General features: G+C 37.9%; 1 protein-coding gene across 1 annotated transcript in view; it reads left to right on the plus strand.

Annotated features, from left to right (window-relative positions):
• VPS41 (VPS41 subunit of HOPS complex) overlaps window positions 1–21,912 on the plus strand; it is a 185,044-nt gene that overhangs the window by 130,499 nt on the left and 32,633 nt on the right. Inside the window, exons 11-18 of the mRNA XM_007981558.3 lie at window positions 2,337–2,434; window positions 4,896–5,025; window positions 6,503–6,618; window positions 7,885–7,941; window positions 11,451–11,512; window positions 13,329–13,410; window positions 15,414–15,506; window positions 20,499–20,626. Coding sequence (XP_007979749.2) covers window positions 2,337–2,434; window positions 4,896–5,025; window positions 6,503–6,618; window positions 7,885–7,941; window positions 11,451–11,512; window positions 13,329–13,410; window positions 15,414–15,506; window positions 20,499–20,626 — 766 coding nt within the window. The remainder of the gene's footprint in view (window positions 1–2,336; window positions 2,435–4,895; window positions 5,026–6,502; window positions 6,619–7,884; window positions 7,942–11,450; window positions 11,513–13,328; window positions 13,411–15,413; window positions 15,507–20,498; window positions 20,627–21,912) is intronic.

A 21,912-nucleotide genomic window follows, 5' to 3' on the forward strand; every position in this document is an offset into this window, starting at 1 on the left:
CATTTATTACAACACCTGGAATTGAGAAGTGAAACAGATATGTGATCTGCAGTTTTTCTTTGTTTTGTTTTAGAACACATTGGAGTTTCTATCATGTTCTTAGTTAAAGAACAGGAACTTTTCTGTCTTATTCATACAAGCTATTGTGGACTAGGGAGTTGGGATGTAGAGGAGGAAAGATTTGGGTAGGATTTTTCGTAGCTTCTCTGTTCTGTATCTTGGAGCTCATCCTCAAAAACCAAGGCCTTTGATGTTTATTTGGTTACCTTTAGGAGAAATACCGACAGTGTCTGTCAGTGAGACTAGGCAGCCTGTTTGGCATCCCAAGTGGGGAGAATACCTCCTCCTCCCACCATTTCTTTTGTGATTAGGAGATGTTTTCCCTTGCGTGTCTATGGCAGACAAGCACAGCAAAGCCTGTGATTCCTGTGAGAATCTCTGATTCCCTGCTCTTCACCCAAGATGCTGGTAAGGGAACTATATGTGTAGCATTTCAAAAATGGAATGTGATTTAGTAAAACAGAGCACAAGTCCGGAGATTAGTAACCTCAGGAGTAATGACAACCAAAACCTCTTGTTAATATGCCGTATGTCTTCTAAAATGTGAAGCTGCCACCTCTTTCATCACTGGGTCCTCTGTGGCCCTATACTGTTTCATATCATGTGTACATTCCAGCTCTCCCCTGCCCCCTACTTCACTGCCCACATGCATACACAGCACTGTGAATTTCTCTAGACTCTTCCCCAGCCTGGTTACGCTAGAAACACTGTCTGCACATGTGGTGGAGGTTGAGATGGTTCTCCATATAAGCTGTTTTGTGAACATTTATCACATTACCACTTTACCAAAACTATTCTTAAGTACCTGGATAAACACATTCAGTTCAAGCCCACAGAGGTTAAGGAAAAAATGTGTTCGTGGCAGAACTGGGACCAGAGCACCTGCCCTTGGACTTCCATTGTATGGTACTTTAATTGAGGACAAGGCAGACGAAATAATATCTTTTTGTAAATTTATGTTGCTAACTATTATATCTTTTTGGTCATCCACAATTTTATTTTGGTGCAATCATTAAATTGTGATAACAGCTGTGTAAGGAGGATCATTAAAGGTCAGCAAAGACAAGGAACACTAAGTGATCTGCAAGGGAAAGAAAGAGGAGGACAAAGGAAAGTTCGGTGTTTCATCTGTATTCTGGATTTTATTTCTGCTGTCATTCCTTTCTCATAGATGAGAAAAGTTGAAATGACTTGTTCAAGTTCAATTTAGTAGAAGTTATAACCCAAATTTCCTTATTCAGCATTCAATATTGGTTCCAGTATGATACACTGAGGTCCCCTAATTGGGAAAAGAGTGTGGAAATTAACTAAATCTGCAGCTAATACCACAGAACCGTGGAGATGATCTGAATGAAGAAACTCTTAGAAAATGTGGTGGGTCCGAATGAGAGTTTACTCCCAAATGAATCTGTTAAGTGTAAAGTATGGTTTCTGGAAGGATCTCTGTAATACCACCACTGTATCAGTTAGATTCTGCTTGAAACAAGCCATTTCCAAACTCAGTCTCTTAAAACAATGCTCTTTTATATTTTATAGCAGTTAATAATTAGAATCATAAAATAATAATAATATGTGTACTTCTAAGCTTTCTGTCAGATCTTTGGGGTCCAGTGCAATTAAAGTCATGTGCTTCTTAAGTGATGCAATATGTCTTCTAGATTTTAAAAGGGCTATTTTTTAAAAGGAAAGAGAAATTTATTATTTTTCTCTAACCTTTATTTCACTTAAGAAATAGTGATGTTTCATCATAATCTGTATTTATGCATCTTTCTTTTACTTCAAGTTCTTTAAATAATATCCCTGTTCTCCAAAATAGTGTTTTATAATTACAGATAACATTCTTTGTGACCTTTGTACTACTGTAATGCCCCAATTGAGAAAAACAAACTCAGGAATTTAAAAAAAAGTATTACTGTTACTAATAATGGTTTCCATTTCTTTCTATGGGTTTCAAAGTGTCTTCATGTCATCAATGTCCTTTTAAACCACCTGAGCACGGTGTCACCTGTGACCATTCATGCTGCTTGTTATTGTTGGATTCATTTTTGTTTGTGATGGGAATTTGCAAGTTTACTTTTCCACATATTCTTTTCCAGGGCTGATCATGGTAAAGCACTTGCAGTGCTGAGTCATCAAAGTATGTTCAACGGTGTCCCCTTTATGTTAGCTTTTAAAAAGGGGTCCACTAGCATTCCCAGTTAGTGTGTCCCTCCAGATAGATGTGTGCTGCCATTTGCTCCTGTTAATGATGGCTCCTGTATCCCTTTTGTTTGCAGTGTCTCAGTTTGAAACTGAATTCTACATCAGTGGACTTGCACCTCTCTGTGATCAGCTTGTTGTACTTTCCTATGTAAAGGAGATTTCAGAAAAAACGGTAATTATTTTCTCCCCAAATGCAAAGGCACGTCGGGGTTCACTTCTTTAGCATTACACCCAGATCAGGTTGTTCCTCAGTGGCATACGCTATAATCTGAGCAGAACTTTCTGACCTATAAAATAAGGTTGGCAGAGATTACCCTTTAGACCTGACATATTTACTTTCCGAAACTCTACTCATTGCCTGCCTTTGTTCCTATTGCTGAGCGAAAAAAAGAGTCATTTTTTTTTCCTTTTTTTTCAATCTCTCTTGGTATATTAGTCAAAAGGAATGAAGGATTCCTCTTGCTGAAAGGGGAAGAAACTAAGCTGACACTGTGCATTAGCAGAAATGACAGCAATGAAGTTGATCGGCAGCAACCACAGGGGTCCCTGTGGTCAGAGGGAATTACAGAAAGGGCATTTCATTATTTTCGTTGGTCCAGACATATTTGTTTACTTCCCAGTGGCCTGGTGATTCTAAGTAGCTTGATTATGGCTTTGAAATGGATTGTTGTGAAATCTCAGTTATCAGTGCAAATAATGGTACATCAAAATCTGGGGCTAATAAAAAGCAGCAGATGATCTAAATTTTGTTGCGCGTGTCTTTGGAAGAAGCTTATATATTGCCCAGCGGAGGGGTATCCACACCCAGTCTCTCTTCAAAGCTGAGGATGGCCCCATTCCGAGCTTGTCTTTATTATGAGAGTCCAGGGGTCCTGCCAGCACAAGAATAGGGGTGGCTTCAAGGCATAAACAAGGAGAGCGTACTGTAAAGGATTTTCTTTTGGATGTTGTATATAAAAGAATTTGTAATTGATTCTCTAGTCCTTTACAGTAAGTAGGCAAGTGGGCTATCCTTGTTTGTATCTTTTTTTTTTTCAAATGGAAAGAAATAAAATGGGAGAGAAAAACCCTGGGAGCCCTGGTTTTGAAGTGGTAGCTGCTCTTGAGCATTTCTCTGAGCAAGCACTTGCATTAGGAAGCCATCACTATAGTAACCTGAAGCTCTGGGTGCCCATGTTGCTAGGCAATGAAATGCTATAGACTTAAGTGAACACTCAGACCTACTAAAATCAATAGGGTTGGCTTCTAGCCCTGTTGCAGGACATCAGTTTGCTATTATTTTATTTATTTTCTGAAAATAAAGAAAAGCAGTGGCTCCTGGGGGAGTAAATACAGTGCTTTTTGAGGAAGAATGCAGGAAGGATTGAGAATGTGATTGGAAGAAATAAAGAAAGAAGCAGTAAAATGAAAAAGGAGAAGCCTAATAAACAACTGAGCAAAGAAAGAAAGGAAATCTTTGTTAATAAAAGAGTATTTGAAGGGAATAAATGCCAAAGACAGGCCAACCTCATAGAGCACATAGAAAATGGATTTTTCTAGATGAAGAAGTGAGGGTTTGGGAGATAATTGGAAAATGTGTGTGCCAGTATATGTAGATACTCATTTTATAGACCACTAAAGTACACCTTAAATCCTTAAACACAGAATAAACTAATAAAATTAAGGCAAAAGGAACAAAGAGGTAAGCTCCCCTTCCCCCTTTATTTTTTCATACTGAAAAGATGGTTTAGTGACATTGAATAAAATTTGTTTTATATCATTCCGTATTATCCCCCAAATATTATCCCCCAGATATCCACGTGATACCTTTCACATACATGCATGTCTTCACATAGTTGGAGGGATAGTCATATGCTACTCTGCATTGCCCTGTTTCCATGGGCATTATTCCATTCTCCCTGCGTATGTCTGTGTGCTGTCCACCATCATTGTGTTTAGTGGTTGTGTACTATTCCAAATCTGCTTGGTACACTTTAATTTATTAAGGTTTTCTCCCAGTATTTTCCTTTTCTTTCATTCATTGATAAAGCACATGTGTGTTAGAAATTGTGCTGGGCACTAGGGATCAAAGATCAACAAAACCAGATTTCTGCTCTTAGGGAGTTCACAGGCAAGGGCTGTTTGGCCAGGGAACAAAAGTATAAAATGAGATTCATATTGCTGATGCTTTTCTTATACATATAAAAGAGCCTTTTCTATGGTCTAGTGAAGTGATTTTCTTTTTATTTTGTTCAAAATTTTTTTTTTAATTTGGCTATTCTGATTTTGATATTTTTATTGTTACAGTGGTCAATTTTTAAATATATTTCAGTTTTCTCCACTTTTTTTCAGTTGTTTCAAAGTTTAGCAATTTATAATTTCTCCACAGATTTGATAGGTTTTTCTTCACTAGTTGATCTTTTATAGTTGCTATTTTATTTTTGGAATGTTTTCTGATTGTAAGTTTCCTGAGGCCTTTCCTGCCAAGCGGAACTGTGAGTCAATTAAACCTCTTTCCTTTATAAACTACCCAGTCTTGGGTATTTCTTCATAGGAGTGTGAGAAGAAACTAATATGTATGGCTAACTAGAATTAATTTGTGTAACATATAGAAATGTAATTTAAATTAATGTTTCTCTCTTTTCCCCCACTAGGAAAGAGAATACTGTGCCAGGCCTAGACTGGACATCATCCAGCCACTTTCTGAGACTTGCGAAGAGATCTCTTCTGATGCTTTGACAGTCAGAGGCTTTCAGGAGAATGAATGTAGAGATTATCATTTAGGTAAGAGATATCAAAGATCTGGCTAATACGATTTTTTTTGTGTTTTTTTTTTCCCCTTCCTACTTGCACTAAATGGAATTTAAATTAAGGTGCTGAAAGAATCTTAAGAGAATACCTGAGTAGACCTCGTATGCTGAAAACAAGGACATTTGGATGCAGAGATGTTGCAGAACTTGCATAAGCTCCTATAGCAAAAGGGAAGACTAGAGTTCAGACCAGGACCGGGGGGAGGATTGGGCTCCTTGTTTTTTGTTCTTGTGTTTTTTCTATTGTCCTGACTATTTAATGTGACACATAATTTAATGTCAAGCTGCATGGCTCCATGGTTGTCATATCTCTTCCATTTTACGTGTCCGGAAAGTTGGCTCTGGGATGGCAGAAAGGTTGTCTTTCTTGCTTGTAACTGAGTGCTCAGAGCCTGAAAGACTTCTGGCACATTCTAGGTATTCGGTCAATATTTGTTGAGTGGATGGAGGAATACACTTAGTCACTGCTCGTAAATACAAGGAGAACCATTAATATTTAGTCATACCAGAGACGTCTGTGTTTGGCTATTATCATACCCTTGTAAACTATATTAATTAAAATAGAACAGTTAAGCTTTGTAGGAATGCTGTACTGCTTTTAAACACAGTTGTCATTTTTTGAGAATATTTTCAGTTCTCATTGTGGCCAAAGGAAATGAAGAAATATTCTACATATATTTAAACTTTCTTATATGAAGACCCTAATCTGTTGAAAAATGTAAGAGTATATTCTAGACTTGGCAAAAAGCAACTGTGATTCACAGCTGAAAGTGTCCAATCTAGGTATTTGGCTCAGAGCAAACTCTGCTGCACACTTAGAAACCCTTCAGAGCAGGTTTTATAATTGAATTCTGCAGGAAACCCTCAGATTGGCATTGTGCACAACATGCTGAAATGATAGATTATGTCCCTAGGGCTTGGGCGTCTGTCATTTATGCCTTAGGTGGCCTTGACCTTGATGAGGAGGAAACATTTATCGCCGACTGTGGGGTGTAATTGTTCTGTAAAAATAGAACAGTGCTGTAAATGGCCATAAATAAAATTTATATACAGTAGATGAATTCTAATATGCAATAGACATGGAGAATTTTTAACACTTTTTCAGCTGAAGTCAGAGTGTTAATGTATTAAATGTAGAATTTTAAACTCACCTTATTTTTTTTCAAGTTTTTTAGTATGTCATTGCCTCCCTTCCTGTCCCTCTCCTTCTCTCCCTTGCTTTTTTATCAAGTATTTTTACACTTAAATATTTTTAAAAGCACTGAAATATGCTTCTATCATTCTTTACCCTGTCTCCCACACTTACCTTCCAACAGAGCCAAACACACAACAAAGATAGACACATTTTCTGTTCCTTCTTGGGCTGGGTAACCTAACCAGGTCCTCTGAAACCATTGCCAGATTTTCTGCTGTTGAGTCACCAAGTCGTTCCTCTCTTTTCTCACCTATAGAGTACTCTGAAGGGGAATCACTTTTTTACATCGTGAGTCCGAGAGATGTTGTAGTGGCCAAGGAACGGGACCAAGATGATCACATTGATTGGCTCCTTGAAAAGAAGAAATATGAAGTACCCTTGATTTTATTTCTTTGAAAGTATTGACTCATCTACAGCATAGAAAGGATAAAATATTTTTGTAATAAATCTTTTATGTAGTCAAAGTGGAGTATCCCAAGCCAAAAATATGTAGGAAGTTAATAACTTTCCAGTATCCCCTTCAGAAATTAGGGAACCAAAAGATTACAATGGATTAACTGGCCTTACTGCTAAGTGGGGGAGAAGTTGGGAGTGGAGGGAGGAGGTGAGTTAGACCTAGACTGTTGGAAGTTTTATTTTTTGATTTTGTTCAAGGAAATTAAAATAGAGCTAGTATTTCAGAGGTGTCTATTTGGATTTAATGAAATCATTTATTTTGTGCTTATCACATTGATACTCACTTAAGATGATTTGAACTACCAGTTTGGATAGAATGATGATGTCCACTTCATTGAGTTTTGGCTTAGATTAATTTGAATAAATAATGCCCAATATTGCTTAAAAAAAAAAAAGAAAAAACCATTTTTCAACTTTAATAGCTACGAAGTTATGTTATGTAGATGGGCTTATATACTAATTTAAAACAGCATCAACAATAAATAGTCTACGTATTTGTTGCACTAAGTTTGTAACCATCTGAAAGGATTTGGAAAAAAGAATTTTTTTTCATTTATAAACCATTTAAAGCCCAAGTATCGATAGCTAGTTCATAACCCAGTTATTACCATGTTACTTTAAATCCAGTAGTTTCTCAGAGAAGTAATTGTATGTTTTACACATTTATGTTAATGTAGTATTTGTAAACTTTCCAAAATTAAAATCAGAGATTTTTCAAAAACTTAGTTTTAGATATACATAAACATATGCATATAGTTCACTTTTTTATTGAAACATAAGGGAGAATGCTCCTTTATCAATAGTGTCATAAAGATTTAGAAGACAGCTGCCTTTTTATGTATGGAGACTAGGAGACTTTGTTGTATTTTGATTTATGTCTGAAATGTGATTCCAGTGTCCTAATGAGGAAATGAATTCAAATGGAAGTAGGAGAAGTCTTCATTTTGGTTGACTGCTTTTGAGTTTGAATTCAGTGAGGTTCATTCAACCATAGTATTAAGAATTCCAGTGCTTCAAGCAAAAGCCATGGGAAAATGGAGCTTTATTCGTGTAGTGCAGAATGCTAAACCATAATAACTGTAGTGTTTATAACCTCAATATCTTTTCTCTCCCACCTTCTCCCATTTTCCCTCCCTCCTGTTCTGCTTTTTTTTTTTAATCATCCTTATGTTTGGAATATAGGAAGCATTGATGGCAGCTGAAATTAGTCAAAAAAATATTAAAAGACATAAGATTCTGGTAAGTGTGCAATTTGTTATTTGAAACATAACTTTATCTTTCAATAAGTTATAGTGAGTGAAAATAATTTGAAAAGAACAGGTTTTTCCTATCTTTTGAGAATTTATTTTAAACTAATTCCCTAACCTATGAGGTCAAAATATTTTATTTTATCGAATCAGTTTCTGCTTGTAAACAAGAGACTTGAACGCTTGCTAGAAGGCAAGTTTAGGTAATTTGGAAACTGTATGTGTGAAAAACACTTTAAATACAGAGCTTTCTAGTTATGCGTATGAAAGTTTCTCTAAATCATAGGTAAAAATCACATTATCACAAAATTTATCAAAAGAGAGGTTTCATAAAACTGCATTGCTTTAGTGTTTCCATAATAACAGACTCAGTTGATTTTGTTATGGAAACTAATCTAGAACATCAAATACATTTTTAATACATTTTGGACTCAGGAAAAATAGAGTGACTGAAAGCCCCTTTCTTTGCTAACTGTGACAGTGAATGTGCAGATGGAGAGCAGAGAGGAGCTCATATCCTTCACATGTGAAGGGTCCTTGGAGACCATCTAGCCTAGTTCCCTTGTTTACAGGTGAAAACTGGAGGCTTAGTCTTTTATGGCTATTTGGGTTTCGGCACAGATTCTTTCTGCCTACATTTTCCCTACTGTAAACTTCTCTGTAAAACTCCACACTAAAGCCTGAATTGCCAAAGAGTGCAGAAGCAAAATAATTTAGGAATAACAGGAGAAGAGAAAACCAGAGCATCTTTTAAAAAAAAAAACAAACAAACAAAACAAAACAAAACAAAAAAAAAACTGCCAAAATTGTGGAGAATAAGCAAGGATTCTCTAGAATTGGAAGAGAATGCATTCCGACCCTTAGAGTAGTTAATATATGCGAAGATGCAGAGATGTGAAACAGCTTAGCCTGCTTGGTTATGTGGGCAGTTGAGGGCTTTTATTTTATTTTTATTTTATTTTATTTTTGAGATGGAATTTCACTCTTGTTGCCTAGGCTGGAGTGCAGTGGCGCAGTCTCAGCTCACTGCAACCTCTGCCTCCTGGGTTCAAGTGATTCTCCTGCCTCAGCCTCCCGAATAGCTGGGATTACAGGCATGCGCCACCACGCCTGGCTAATTTTGTATTTTTAGTAGATACAGGGTTTCTCCGTGTTGGTCAGGCTGGTCTCAAACTCCCGACCTCAGGTAATCCTCCTGCCTCAGCTTCCCAAAGTGCTGGGATTACAAACGTGAACCACTGCACGGTAGCAAAGACCAGATCCTGAAGTGCCATTCATAATTGAGAGCTTGGTTCTCTCTTGGAACATCTAGAAGTCAATTTAAGCTTTCAGACATCAGATTTCCCCGTTAGAAAGATTCTCTGATGGAGATGGGGCCAGAGGAGGGCCAGCTGGGATGGAGATCAATCAGAAGGCTTCCTAATCCGGTGGAAAGTGATGAGACTTACACACAATCAGGAGGATTGGAGAGGTGAAGATAGATGGAAGATACAGTAAATTTGAATCTTTGGGATATGGTGACTGATGCTGTGTGGATGGAAGAATAGGAATAAATATCAAGACTGACTCCCAGGCTTTGGGCTTGGGACTCTGGTTTGGTTCTGCTGTTCACTGATTGATAGCGATACCCTGTGGAAGGAGGAGCAGGATTGGGAGAATTGATGAGTCCTGTTTTAAACACGTTAGTTTTAGGCGTCTGTGGGACATCATAGTGGAGCCCAGGAAAGAAATTTGGACTCAGAAATAGATTTGGGAGAATTATCAGCAAACAAGTGTTACACGAGCTTGGATCAGCCCACACGGGGCGAGTGTTATGAACAGAGGACCATGAATGGAACCATCAGGAATGCCGTCATTCAAGGGATGATGCATACATAGTAGATTTGGAAGAGCCAGAGCAAGGTCATTTCATGGGAGCTGAGAGAGGAGAGAACTCCAGGGTAAAGAGAGTTAAAGACTTGAGTAGTGGAGGTAAGCAGGTCAGAGGGTTAAGACGAAGTTAGCTGGTCAGTTATACACTGGATTTGGTAATATGAAAGTAGTGAATTTTCTGTATATGTATTATTTATTCTCAACATGTTATAGGGAATGAAAAGTGAATAAGAGATTATAACGATAGACTATCAGGTTAGCTGAGAAGGGGAAGAGGGTGAAGGCTGTAGCTGGGGGCTATGGCATTGTGGGATGATGGTAGTTTTTGGGTATTTTGTGTAAGAGAGGCAATTAAACATGCTTATGCTGAGAGAAAAGAGGTAAAATAGAGTTGACATAAAAGGTTGATGTAAAAGGAGGAGGAGGAGTGCAGGATAAGCTCCACAGTGGAGAAACATGGACACGAGGATTGATTCTGAAAAGGAGACGTTCTTTCTCTGAACCTTGATGGAAAGATCCTGTATAGAATTGTTATGTGTGATCTGTTTCCAGAAAAATAAGGAAGTTAGACACTCTTTCTTCACTATATATGAGAGTTATTTATAGTAGTTATTAAAGTACTATATGATTTCTGATATAGTAGTTATTAAAGTAAAAATTTAATAAACTAAAAATGATGGGTATTTTCCTTCACTCTTGAAATGGACATATCCTATACATTAGTTATGAATAGATTTTTTTTCTCTTAGCATGATGTAATTTCATACCAGACATGCAGAGAAGGAATGGGCTGCTGCCACTTTTTTTTGCCATACAAGAAGGTGTTTCACATGTACCTTTTTGTATGTAAAGTAGAAATTAAAATCCAACTTTTGTTATATATAGAGAGTTTAAGCTTCTGGTGAAATACTTTTAGGTGCAAATAGTATATAAGAAGATGAGTCATAGGGAGATCAAGCAAGAACTGTCCTCCCATGCCTCTGGTGATGTTGGCCACCCCAAATTCTTTCAGAGCCAAGGTAGAATAAGCGAATAAACATGAATACTCTGAAGCCAGTCACTTCCCTGCTTTCAGCCCAGTTTCTTCTCCTGTAAACGGATGGATTTGAATCACACGTTTTTCTGAGTTCAGTTTTACTTTAATATCAACTTTAATATTTCCTATTGCCCTTTAATATGATAGTCATTATTTCATTTTTCTTATAACATCTTTTCAGACTTGGGGTAGAAGAAGCAGGTAGCTTGCATTCTGCAGATGAAGGCACAGGAAACAGAATTTTATATCCATTGACAATGTGGAACTGTTGGATCATGTTTCTAATACCGAATACCACCTTTATGAAAAAATCTCTTAAAGGGGGCAGATTAGGAGCCTTTAAAATACTAATATTATTTACTTTTTTTAATGACCTGACCTGTGAATTCTAAAATATATGAAAATACAAATACATTTAAATATGAATATGCTTAAGAAGCAAGCATAATTACATAAAGCAAGATAAGAGTATAAGCAGGTTATAGTCAGTAGTGCCAATAGGATCCTAATGCTGTGTCATGTGCAGAAACTGAGACTCAACTTTTTAGTTATTCCAGTTAAATTTTGATATTTCTTCATTTGACTTTCCCTAGGATATTGGCTTGGCATATATAAATCACCTGGTGGAGAGAGGAGACTATGACATAGCAGCGCGGTAATGATGACATTTTCAATTATTTGTTAATATAAATAGAATTGAGCATTGCTAACAATACAAATAAGCCATTCTTTGGAGTTGACATTTTATTTTTGTACATCTTTCTAACAAGGTAAATTTTTAATATTATTTTTGAATATTAATGATTTCAGGTATATTATTTTCCCAACTATTTCATTTTTACCAGAGGAGAATTGTTTTTCTCATTATTTAATGAGAAAGGTATCAAGAACCATGAAGGGTCTCAGATTTTACCTATTTGTGTCTAACAAGTTAGCTTGTCATTTCCCTGGTTGCTGGCAGAAAACAAGAGACTCCCGGGGCAGATCTAAAGGACTCTCTGAGCAATGGTACTAGCCAAGGTACTACAACAACAATAGCAGTCAACCAGAGTATCAACATTTGCCGCAGTCCCCAAGCCTCAGTTCCCACAATGCAACAGAGGGTGGACATGCAGATCCTGCCCGTACAGTGGGCTGTGATACTGGAGAGGACCCCTGAGCTTAGGATATCTGAATCTTTTCTAGTGACCAGGAACCCCATGTATTAGTACATTCTCACGCTGTTAGTAAATACATACTCGATACTGGGTAATTTATAAAGGAAAGAGGTTTAATTGACTCACAGTTCAGCATGGCTAGGGAGGCCTCAGAAAACTTACAATCATGGCAGAAGGGGAAGCAAACGTGTCCTTCACAAGGCAGGCAGGGAGGAGAAGAACGAGAGCCCAGTGAAGGGGGAAGCCATCAGAACTCGGGAGAACTAACTCACTATCATGAAAACACAATAGGGGAAACTGTCCCCATGATTCAGTTTTCTCCACGTGGTCCCTCCCATGACATGTGGGGATTAATGCTAACTACGTTTCAAGATGAGATTTTGGTGGGGACACAGCCAAAGCCTATCTCCCTGCCTGCCCTTTGTCCCAGAAGGCATCATTTTACCTTGATTGTACTGGGCAGTAAGAAACCTCCCCTTTCCTCTGGAGGGAGACACTATTTGTATCCTCTCATTTCTAGAGCTGTTTGCTTTGTAAGCATCCTTGGAAGATAGTCCAGAGCAAAGTGCCTCAGTTTATGATTCAAAGAAAATTTTCCCAACCAGAGGATGACAATTAAATAGAAGTGACCAGACCACAGCATCCTGGGTTGCAGAGGTCTGTGATGGGCAGAACATGTAAACGTTATGCAGTGGTGTGCAAGTCTGTGTGAGTGGTTCCCACTGGAACTGGGCAGTGCCCGCTGTGTGACTGCATGGCAGCCCTGCAAGAGTGGCCTCAAACCTGCTTCTGGTCCCCTGAGGTTATTTAAGAAAATTGTTTCTTTGATATGTAAAGTAAGGTTTCATTCATACATAATCAGTCCTCCAGGTTATATAGTAGGATAGGATTCTAATTTTCTGAAGTCTGATTTTGTAGTGCATAATTTAAAGCCATTCAGAAAGGATCTGGCACTTTGGGGTATGATGAGTTTTCTTCAAGGCAAGAAAGGTCCCCCGAAACCAGCAGTGCTCATCTGGATAAACGGGAAACTTAGAACAGGCAGATAGTTGGGAAAGCCCCTAGTTGTAGTCTTCTGCAAATGATTCATCTTTATTTATAAGCTTTTTATATTAACTTTTATAAGTTGTGTTAACTTATGTGTGCAACCAAATGAGTAACAGTAATACCTTTATGTTCATTGGTACTTGAGATAGAAATTCATCAAAACTCTGAGAAGAGAGAGTTCTCTAAACCTCTGGGGAAAATGTCCATTTATTCTGTCTCTGTTTTTGTTTTTTGCTTTCTTTCTCCCTGGGATGTTTTTACTGCCAGCAAATGCCAGAAAATTCTTGGGAAAAATGCAGCACTCTGGGAATATGAAGTTTATAAATTTAAAGAAATTGGACAACTTAAGGTAAGCAAAGCCTTATTTTTAACTCTCAGTTTCTGCAAGTAGTATATTAATATTGCGATGGAAACAAAGATAATAGTACTCAGCTCTTTATTGGGAAGTGATTATTATCTCAGATGGAAAGAAAAATCAAACTTTTAGAGATCAGTTTCAAAATATAAGCCTGGTGTAAAAAATATACATATGTATAAGATTATGTTACATATACAATGTGTTCACTTATCTCTTTCCAGTTCTGTGTTTAGACGAAGTTTTCATGCTCTTTTTAATGACTTTTGAAATAGGTGGAATCTCATCCAGTAGGTTATAAAGCATAAGACTTTTTTTAGATTTACTGAATAATTAATGTATTTTTCAAATAATATTTTACATGCTGAAAGATGGAAAAAATTGACCACCTAGCTCTAATGAATAATTTTGATGTTTCTTTTTTTAAATCTTTCAACTTGGTGTACAACATCCTAATTAATCAATAAAGTATTCCTATGTTTGTTTTAAACATTTAAAACATGTTCAGTATTTGTGGACCTTTTGAATGCTCTCTTGGAGTTACAAATATGCTTTAAAAATTCCCAGTTATTCAGCTTGTCAACCGTGTGACTCCTCCTCTGTCTGCCCTGTAAATGTTACACTTCTCATTGGATTTATTGGGCTATTCTGGAGGACTTTATCCAGTCCTGCCTCCCTGTTTACTTCAATGGCTGTGTAACTTGGACCTCTTTTTTGAATATCATGTCATGGGCATTTCACCTTGTATATACTGCTGATAATGATAATTCAAGTTAATATAAATCCATTTCCTTCCCAAATTCAGTCCTTTTCCATTTAATCTGTTTATGATACACAATATACCCATTCCCCAGGGCGCAAAGCCACTGTTCTTGATTAGAACTTATTATACCCCTCCTCATTCTGTTTAATCTCCACTTCTTGTCAGTTTTATCATGTCAATACCAGTCGTGTCTCTTCTCTTCCCCTGTGGTATCATTGCCTTCACTCTTGTGTGAGCCATTGCAAATGCCTTCTGACAGATCTGTGGGCGCCGTAGCCCAGAGTTATCTGCATAAAAAATAAGTCTTGACTCTCACTTCCCAAATACGTGTTGCTTCCCTCCTGCCTATAGAATAAAATCGGAATTCCTCTCATGATCCCACCTCCCCTTCCTCTCCAGCCTCATCTCCCTTCAGTGATGCCATGTCGCATCTCTGGGCCCCTCTGACCTCCCTGCACACAGATGCATGTTCATGGCTCTGCGCCTTTGCTCATGCTATTCCCCCTGCCAGATGTCCTGCCCCTCTCTTATTTTTTCCTGAGAAACCCGGGGCTTTAGTAGGCAAGGTTCTCCTCTGCTGCTGCAGCACTATGCCAACCCTTCTCTTGTAACACTTACCACACAATACAGTTATTGTCTGTTTAATTGTCTGCATATCTTTCTGCTAGGACTTGTGAGCTCCTTGGGGATCGTGACCCTCTCTGTCTGTCCCCAGTATAACGCATGATGATTGGATCATAGGGCATTATAGTGACAGTGTTTGGAAATGGACTTTTAAAACAGCACTGAAAATATCTGAAGAACACAAGATGTATTTTTCCTAATTTCAAAAGATGATTATGCATTGGTAAAGGTTGATAAACTCCAGTTGAAGGAAAGAAAGATGAATAGATTACCTATACTCCTCAACTACTTAAGAAGTTGGCTTTTTTCATCTCTGTGACTTTATCCCTCCTATTATTTAGATTTCTATTAACTCATCAGGAAGAACAGAGAGATAAAGATTAACCGAGGCAACTTTTAAGTTCATTCATACATGTATACTTTTGAAAATATATTATAATTTGTTGTTAGAAAGTAGTGTTCATTTAAATCCTCCTCAGAACATTTTTTTCAGAGTACTGTATTGCCTCACATTTTTAAAGTAAAAATATACTTTATGTTTTCTGCATAATTGGAATGCAGTTTTGTTTTGCCATTTTTTAAAGGATTTTTTTTCCTTTTCCTTACCTAGGCTATTAGTCCTTATTTGCCAAGAGGCGATCCAGTTCTGAAACCACTTATCTATGAAATGATCTTACATGAATTTTTGGAGAGTGATTATGAGGTATGGTATTGTGATATGGTCATATTTACTTGTTCTCAATGGGAAATGTTAGGAAATCTAGAAAGGAATATAATGGAACAATGTCTGTAAAGGGAACAGATTTGTAGTTTGCATGTGGCAGGTGAAACTGAGCTAGAGAAACTCCGGTGATAACTCACATTTATGTAGACAGTGAAAACACTTAGTCCTTGTGCATTTTAAGGAATTCCTTAAAGTTACCTTCTTTCTAGAACTAAAGAAAAAGCTAAGTACTATTTTGTGGATTTCATAAATACAATAGCAGCTGCTGTTCCATCTTTGATATCATCCCAGAAGAAAGAGAATTATGAGCGTTCTGTGAAAATGATGGAGAAGAGTACAAACTTTCTTTACAAATGCTAAAGTATATTATAATTTGCCTATTTTTAAAGTGATGTAATTTAAGCATTTAAAAAAATGTATTGTTTTTATGATTCTGTTACAGTTCTTGCACATGATTGAACTCTTACTTTTTCATGAAACTTTAAAAAATCCTGTATCATCAAGGTTATCCTGTTGATTTCATATCTAGAACACTTTTTACTGAGATGGAAAGAAACAAGCATGACTTAACCTTAGAGATTGTAGATGTTTTCTCATGAATGTTTTAGGATGTCTGTCTGGTCAGTACTGTTGAGGAGGTTGTAAATAATTTGTTTTTATTTTCATAAGCTCTTATATAATTCATATTTTACCTTCCCTTATTCTCAGCTTAATATTTAATTTTGAATTAAATTGTCACATAATCATTCAAATAGCTGTGTTCCCTAACAACGCTTTTGATCACATATTATGTGGAGAGAAATTTTGTGTTGCTGAGCAGAGCACTGAAGGTCAGATTACAAAAAACAAACTGTACTTCTCTGGAATATTGACTTGTCAATTTTTTTTTTTTTCTCCCTAAAAAGATCTGAAGTAGTGTTGGAGGTAAAGGTGCTTCATGACTTCTTTTTATGGGGTTTCTAGTCATATGCCTGTAGCTTTGCCTATTAATTTACAACCCAGCAGAGTTATATTAAACAGTTAAGCTTTGTTTAATGTAACTACAAATGTATAAGTATGTTTAAAAGGGGATGATTTCTATGGCATTTCGTTTCATGAGTACTTTCTAGACTTTTACTTATTATAATAGGCGCTGAGGTTTTCTATAACTTTGCTCATTCAGTCATAACAGGTCCCTAGTACCTGTGTCCTCTAATTAATAATATTGGCCACAGGATAGATTTTATAAATATTTCTTGGGTAGCACATTTATTCAAGGGTACACAAAGCCAGTTAAACAGAGAGATGCCTGACATGAAATATGATAGATGTTTATTTCAGTTTATGGTGGGGTCATCATGCTTTTACCACACAAGATGTTTGGTCATTTTGTCTTATTTTGTGTTTGAAGTTGGCAGCACCATGAGGCCCTTGCATGATAGTGAAAAGAAAAAAATGGGGCCAAACTTTCTTCTTTCCCTGAGCATTGTTATGAATGGTCTAGAGGCTACTGTGAGCTGCTGGTATTGGGGTAGAAATCTTTTCAGACTATTTTATCTTATGTAGTCTTAAGAAAACAGGGCTGTCACAGTGGCTTACATCTGTAATCCCAGCACTTTGAGAGGCCAAGGTGGGAGGATGGCTTGAGCCCAGGAGTTCAAGACCAGCCTGGGTAACATAGTGAGACCTGTCTCTACAAAAAACTAAAAATTAGGTGAGTGCCGTGACATATACCTGTATTCTCAGCTATTCAGGAGGCTGAGGTGGGAGGATCACTTGAGCCCAGAGGATGAGGCTGCAGTGAGCTGTGATCATGCTACTGCACTCCAGCTTGAGTGACAGAGTGAGACCCTTTCTCACAAAAAGAAAGAGGCCAGGTGTGGTGGCTCACACATGTAATCCCAGCACTTTGGGAGGCTGTGGGAGGCTGAGGCGGGTGGATCACAAGGTCAGGAGATGGAGACCATCCTGGCCAACATGGTGAAACCCTGTCTCTACTAAAAGAGAAATACAAAAATTAGCTAGGCATGGTGGCATGCACCTGTAGTCCCAGCTACTTGGGAGACTGAAGCAGGAGAATCACTTGAGCCCAGAAGGCGGAGGTTGCAGTGAGCCAAGATCGCACCACTGCACTCTAACCTGGGTGACAGAGCAAAACTCCACCTCAAAAAAAAAAAAAAAAAAAAAAGAGAAAGGAAGAGAGAGAGAAAGACAAAGAAAGAGGGAGAGAGAAAGAAAGAAAAGGAAGGAAAGAAGGGAAGGAAGGAAGGATAAGGAAAGGGAAACAAAGGGAAGGAAGAAAAGAAACAAGATTTCTTGAAAAAACAAGAAACAAGAATCTTGATTTCAGATCAAGAAATATTATTTTGGTTCTACAAACATTTTAATGTTCTGATTGAATCCATTCCCCAAATTTCTGAAGTAAAATTTCAATCATGTTAATATATAAGAAGGTTGCAATCTAAATGGAAAATATGTGGTCTTTTGTTCTGGTCTCTTGCCATCCTTCCAGGGATTACTTTGGTAGAAATTGGGTAGAACTTTAATGAAAATTGTATTACTGATTCTTCTGCAATTTTCTTACCAAATTCTGATGCATTACAGAAGCAACTTCTATCACACTCTTTTCATTTCTAAATATTATTTAAACAAATTCACAGTAGTTCATTAAAGTATTAATGGAGTTATTTAATAGTAATAATGTACCTTTTTTTATATAAACCAAAAAGGGACTGAGGCAGATCTCAATTGATTTAAAGGTTTATTTTGCCAAGGTTAGGCACATACTTGGGGAAAAGAAACGGGGTCTGTGTCCTGTGCTTTTTGCAGAGAGAGTGTTGAGGACTTCAAAATGTAAAGGGGAAAGAGCAAGCCGGAAGAGAAGGAGAAAATTTTAAAAATAAATAAATAAATAGGGGGAGAGTAGTCAGTGAGGCACGTGGTCACATTCCAGTGATGCTCTGATTCGCTCAGGGAATCTACGTTTTACATGTAAAGAGAGAAGTGGGGAAAAAGTCAACTATGCATTCATCTCTTGCTCAGTAGATCTACCTTTGACATGAAATTAAAAGAAGCATGTGAAATGACAGCTCTCTGGGAACAAAAGGAAGGCAGTTTTTGCATGACTCAGTTCCCTTAACTTTCCCTTTGGCCTAGTGAGTTGGGGGTCCTGAGAATTTATTTTCCTTTCACATTTAATAACGTGGACATTTTACATTCTCTTTACTGTGTTACGGATATGTTTTTGTTCTAAACGTTGTCAGGGATCAGTAAGTAAACTGCTCCACCATATTTTGAGTTATAAAACATGAGGGCTAAAGTCAGGAATCAGGGAGTAGAGACTGAGCAAGATACTGGCCCAGAATCAGCTCTGGGAGGGAAACAGGATCAAATCAAGGAACCACAAAATTTGAGATCTAGAGATAGCCAGAATAAGAGCCAGGGGATAAGACTTGAGCCAAAGTCCCAAATTCCAACATAAAACTGGCATTAGAAGCCAGAGTGGAAGGAGGACCAAGATGGCGACTTGTTAAAGGTATAGAGTGCTGGACAGTTTCATTGTGGGAGCAGCCCTGTCCCAAGCAGGCTGCCTCGTACAGTTGTGCTGGCTATACAGTGCACAACTGCATAACCAGTCGCACCCAGCAGCCCAGGCCTAAGTGCATTAGAGGACTTTTGGTGGTGGGGAACGTAGCTGACTTGGGTGATATCTGTAAGATGTTAAAGCTGTCATCCAAATGTTACAGTTAGTCCAGAATGGGGATAGAGCAAGTCCAACCTAAACTCTTGTCCATGCAGTGAGACTTTATAGAAGGAATAGGATAACTTTCTTAGTTGTACATTCCGTAAAACTAAGGACCGAAGTAGATGGCACAACCTGCCTCCCAGGAATGCTAAATGGAGATTTATCGTACAATAATATTCCCTGTAACTCTTCACTACACCCAAACCCATAGTCTGAAAATTGATGAAATGTTTATTGAAGAAACCTTTAATCATATAATTGTTTGGGCTGTTATGTGACTAAAAGTGAATACTTTTAGGGATGGTTTAAATTGTTTGGTTTGTTTTGAGAATTTAGGAGAAACCAAACTCAGTTTCTCATGCTATACTCTCACAACACAACACTTCTGTGACCAAATGTGTGGATTTTTCTGCTACAGACTAAGAAAGCAATTAGTTCTGCTGTGGACACCAGCTGGGTGTCCTCTAATTCAATTCAATTCTGACACTATCGACATGAAGATAGCATCAGATCCTGCAGGCTGAGTGCTCAGGCCCATAAGATTGCCCCCACTTCAGATGCACCAATCACAAGTTATAGGCTGTTACCTGTACTTCTGACTGATCAGCTATAAACTGGTATTCCCACTACCACCTCCTTAGATTTGACTCATTTGCTAGAGCAGCTCACAGAACTCAGGGAAACATTTTACTTATATTTACTGGTTTATTATAAAGAATATTGCAAAGGATACAGATGAACAGCCAAATGGATTAGATGCATTGGGCAAGGTGTGTGGGAAGAGGTGTGAAGCTTCCAGGCCCTCTTTGGGTGCCCATCCTCCAGGAACCTGCAGGTGTTGAGCTCTTGGGAGCTCTCCAAAGCCACTCCTTTTGAGTTTTAACGGAAGCTTCATTACTTAGACATGATTGATTTAAATCATTGGCCATCGGTGATCGGCATAACCTTTAGCCCCTCTCCCCTCCTTGGAGGTTGTGGGGCAGGGGTGAGGGTAGGGCTGAAAAGTTCCAACCCTCTAATCCTGCCTTGGTCTGTTCTGTGACCAACCCCACCCTGGAGTTACCTAGGGGCTGCCAGCCACCAGTCAGCTCATTAGCATAGAAGAAGACACATCATTTTGGAGACTCCAAGGATTTTAAGAGTTATATGCCAGGAAACAGAAGGAGGGACCAAATGTATATTTCATAATATCACAACTAGTATTCTGTTGAATGAGTGTTCTTTTTCTGTTTTTCACCTTCGGTTAGGGTTTTGCCACATTGATCCGAGAATGGCCTGGAGATCTGTATAACAATTCAGTCATAGTTCAAGCAGTGCAGGATCATCTGAAGAAAGATAGTCAGAACAAGACTTTACTTAAAACCCTGGCAGAATTGTGAGTATACTTAAGTGTTTCTTTTTCCATATCAGTCTATGTTGAAAAGTTTTTCGTACTTTAGATTTAGCACATAAGTAGAGAGGATGCATTTTATACCATTTCCTACATTCCCTCTTAGTAAAAACCTTCATAAACCTCAAATGAGTAGGAGAGAAGGACATATGTGAAACTGTACAATTGCAGTGTAATCTAGTTCCCAGAGAAGAGAAACCCTAACGTGCAGCGCTTGGGAGAGGCAGTGGTTAGGAAACAAAAGGGTGCCAAGTTAAAACTTGCATCACTCAAGCATAACAGTTTCCCAATGAGCGAAGCTCTGGATTTTGCTCTTCTAGGGTCTTCAAGTCAGTTAATTTAATTTCTCAAATGTCAATTCCTTATGGGATAATTTTAAGCTTTAAAAGAGATGTCATAATAGAGGACTAAGTGCACTGCCCTGACCCTGAGTCAGGGCTCAGAAAATGGCAGCTTGGTTAATATTTTTCATATTTGTTGGGCACATTCAGTCATGCAGACTTTGTGCGAGGTGCGTATGATACATAGATAAGATATGCTCTCAAGTACCTTCGATCTAGGGAAACAAGAAGTATACTGCAGGTCTAGCCAAGACGACCATCCCTGCATCCACCTCTCCTCAGTGCCCCCTACACCTCAGACCACTCCTCTCTCTTCTTTTTTCTTCTTTTGCCCAAAACCAAGAAAGGTATACCAAAATGACCTAGAACTCTGGACTGTATTGGATTTTCCACAGAGGAGGTTGTGTTTATGGCATTCTGAGTTGAAATGCTGATCATTTTCTCTTGGAAATGTCCTGTTAGATGCCCTTTAGAGTCTGCAGTACTGTTCGTAATGGACCAACAGTACAGCTTCAGTGCAGTGAGCTCTCAAGAGCTGGCTTAGGGACTTAATGTGAAAAACATTGTTTCAGTGGAAAAACACATTTCAGTTAGACACAGCCCCTTTAAAATCAGCTTTTGGAATATTAGCCATTTGTCAGCTGAATACTGCTTGTAAGAATTGGAACGCATGTTTCTGTTACCAAAATGAGAACTTCATCCTGGATCCTAGTTTCTTTGCTGTATGGATGTTTGTAAATCTTTTGAGGCTGAGACCCCCAATAAAGACCATTTTTATTACTTGAATATTGTGAATTTTCTGAAATTTTGGCAACAAGAGAAGCAAAGTTCTGAGAAAGAAACATTATTGGTCATGTATAGTTAAATCCCAAGAAATTTTTTTTAAATAAAGTTAACTTTTCTCTCTAAAGGAGTGTTTCCATTTTTAAT

Source organism: Chlorocebus sabaeus, chromosome 21, assembly GCF_047675955.1.
Source record: "Chlorocebus sabaeus isolate Y175 chromosome 21, mChlSab1.0.hap1, whole genome shotgun sequence".
Classification (NCBI taxonomy): Eukaryota; Metazoa; Chordata; class Mammalia; order Primates; family Cercopithecidae; genus Chlorocebus; species Chlorocebus sabaeus.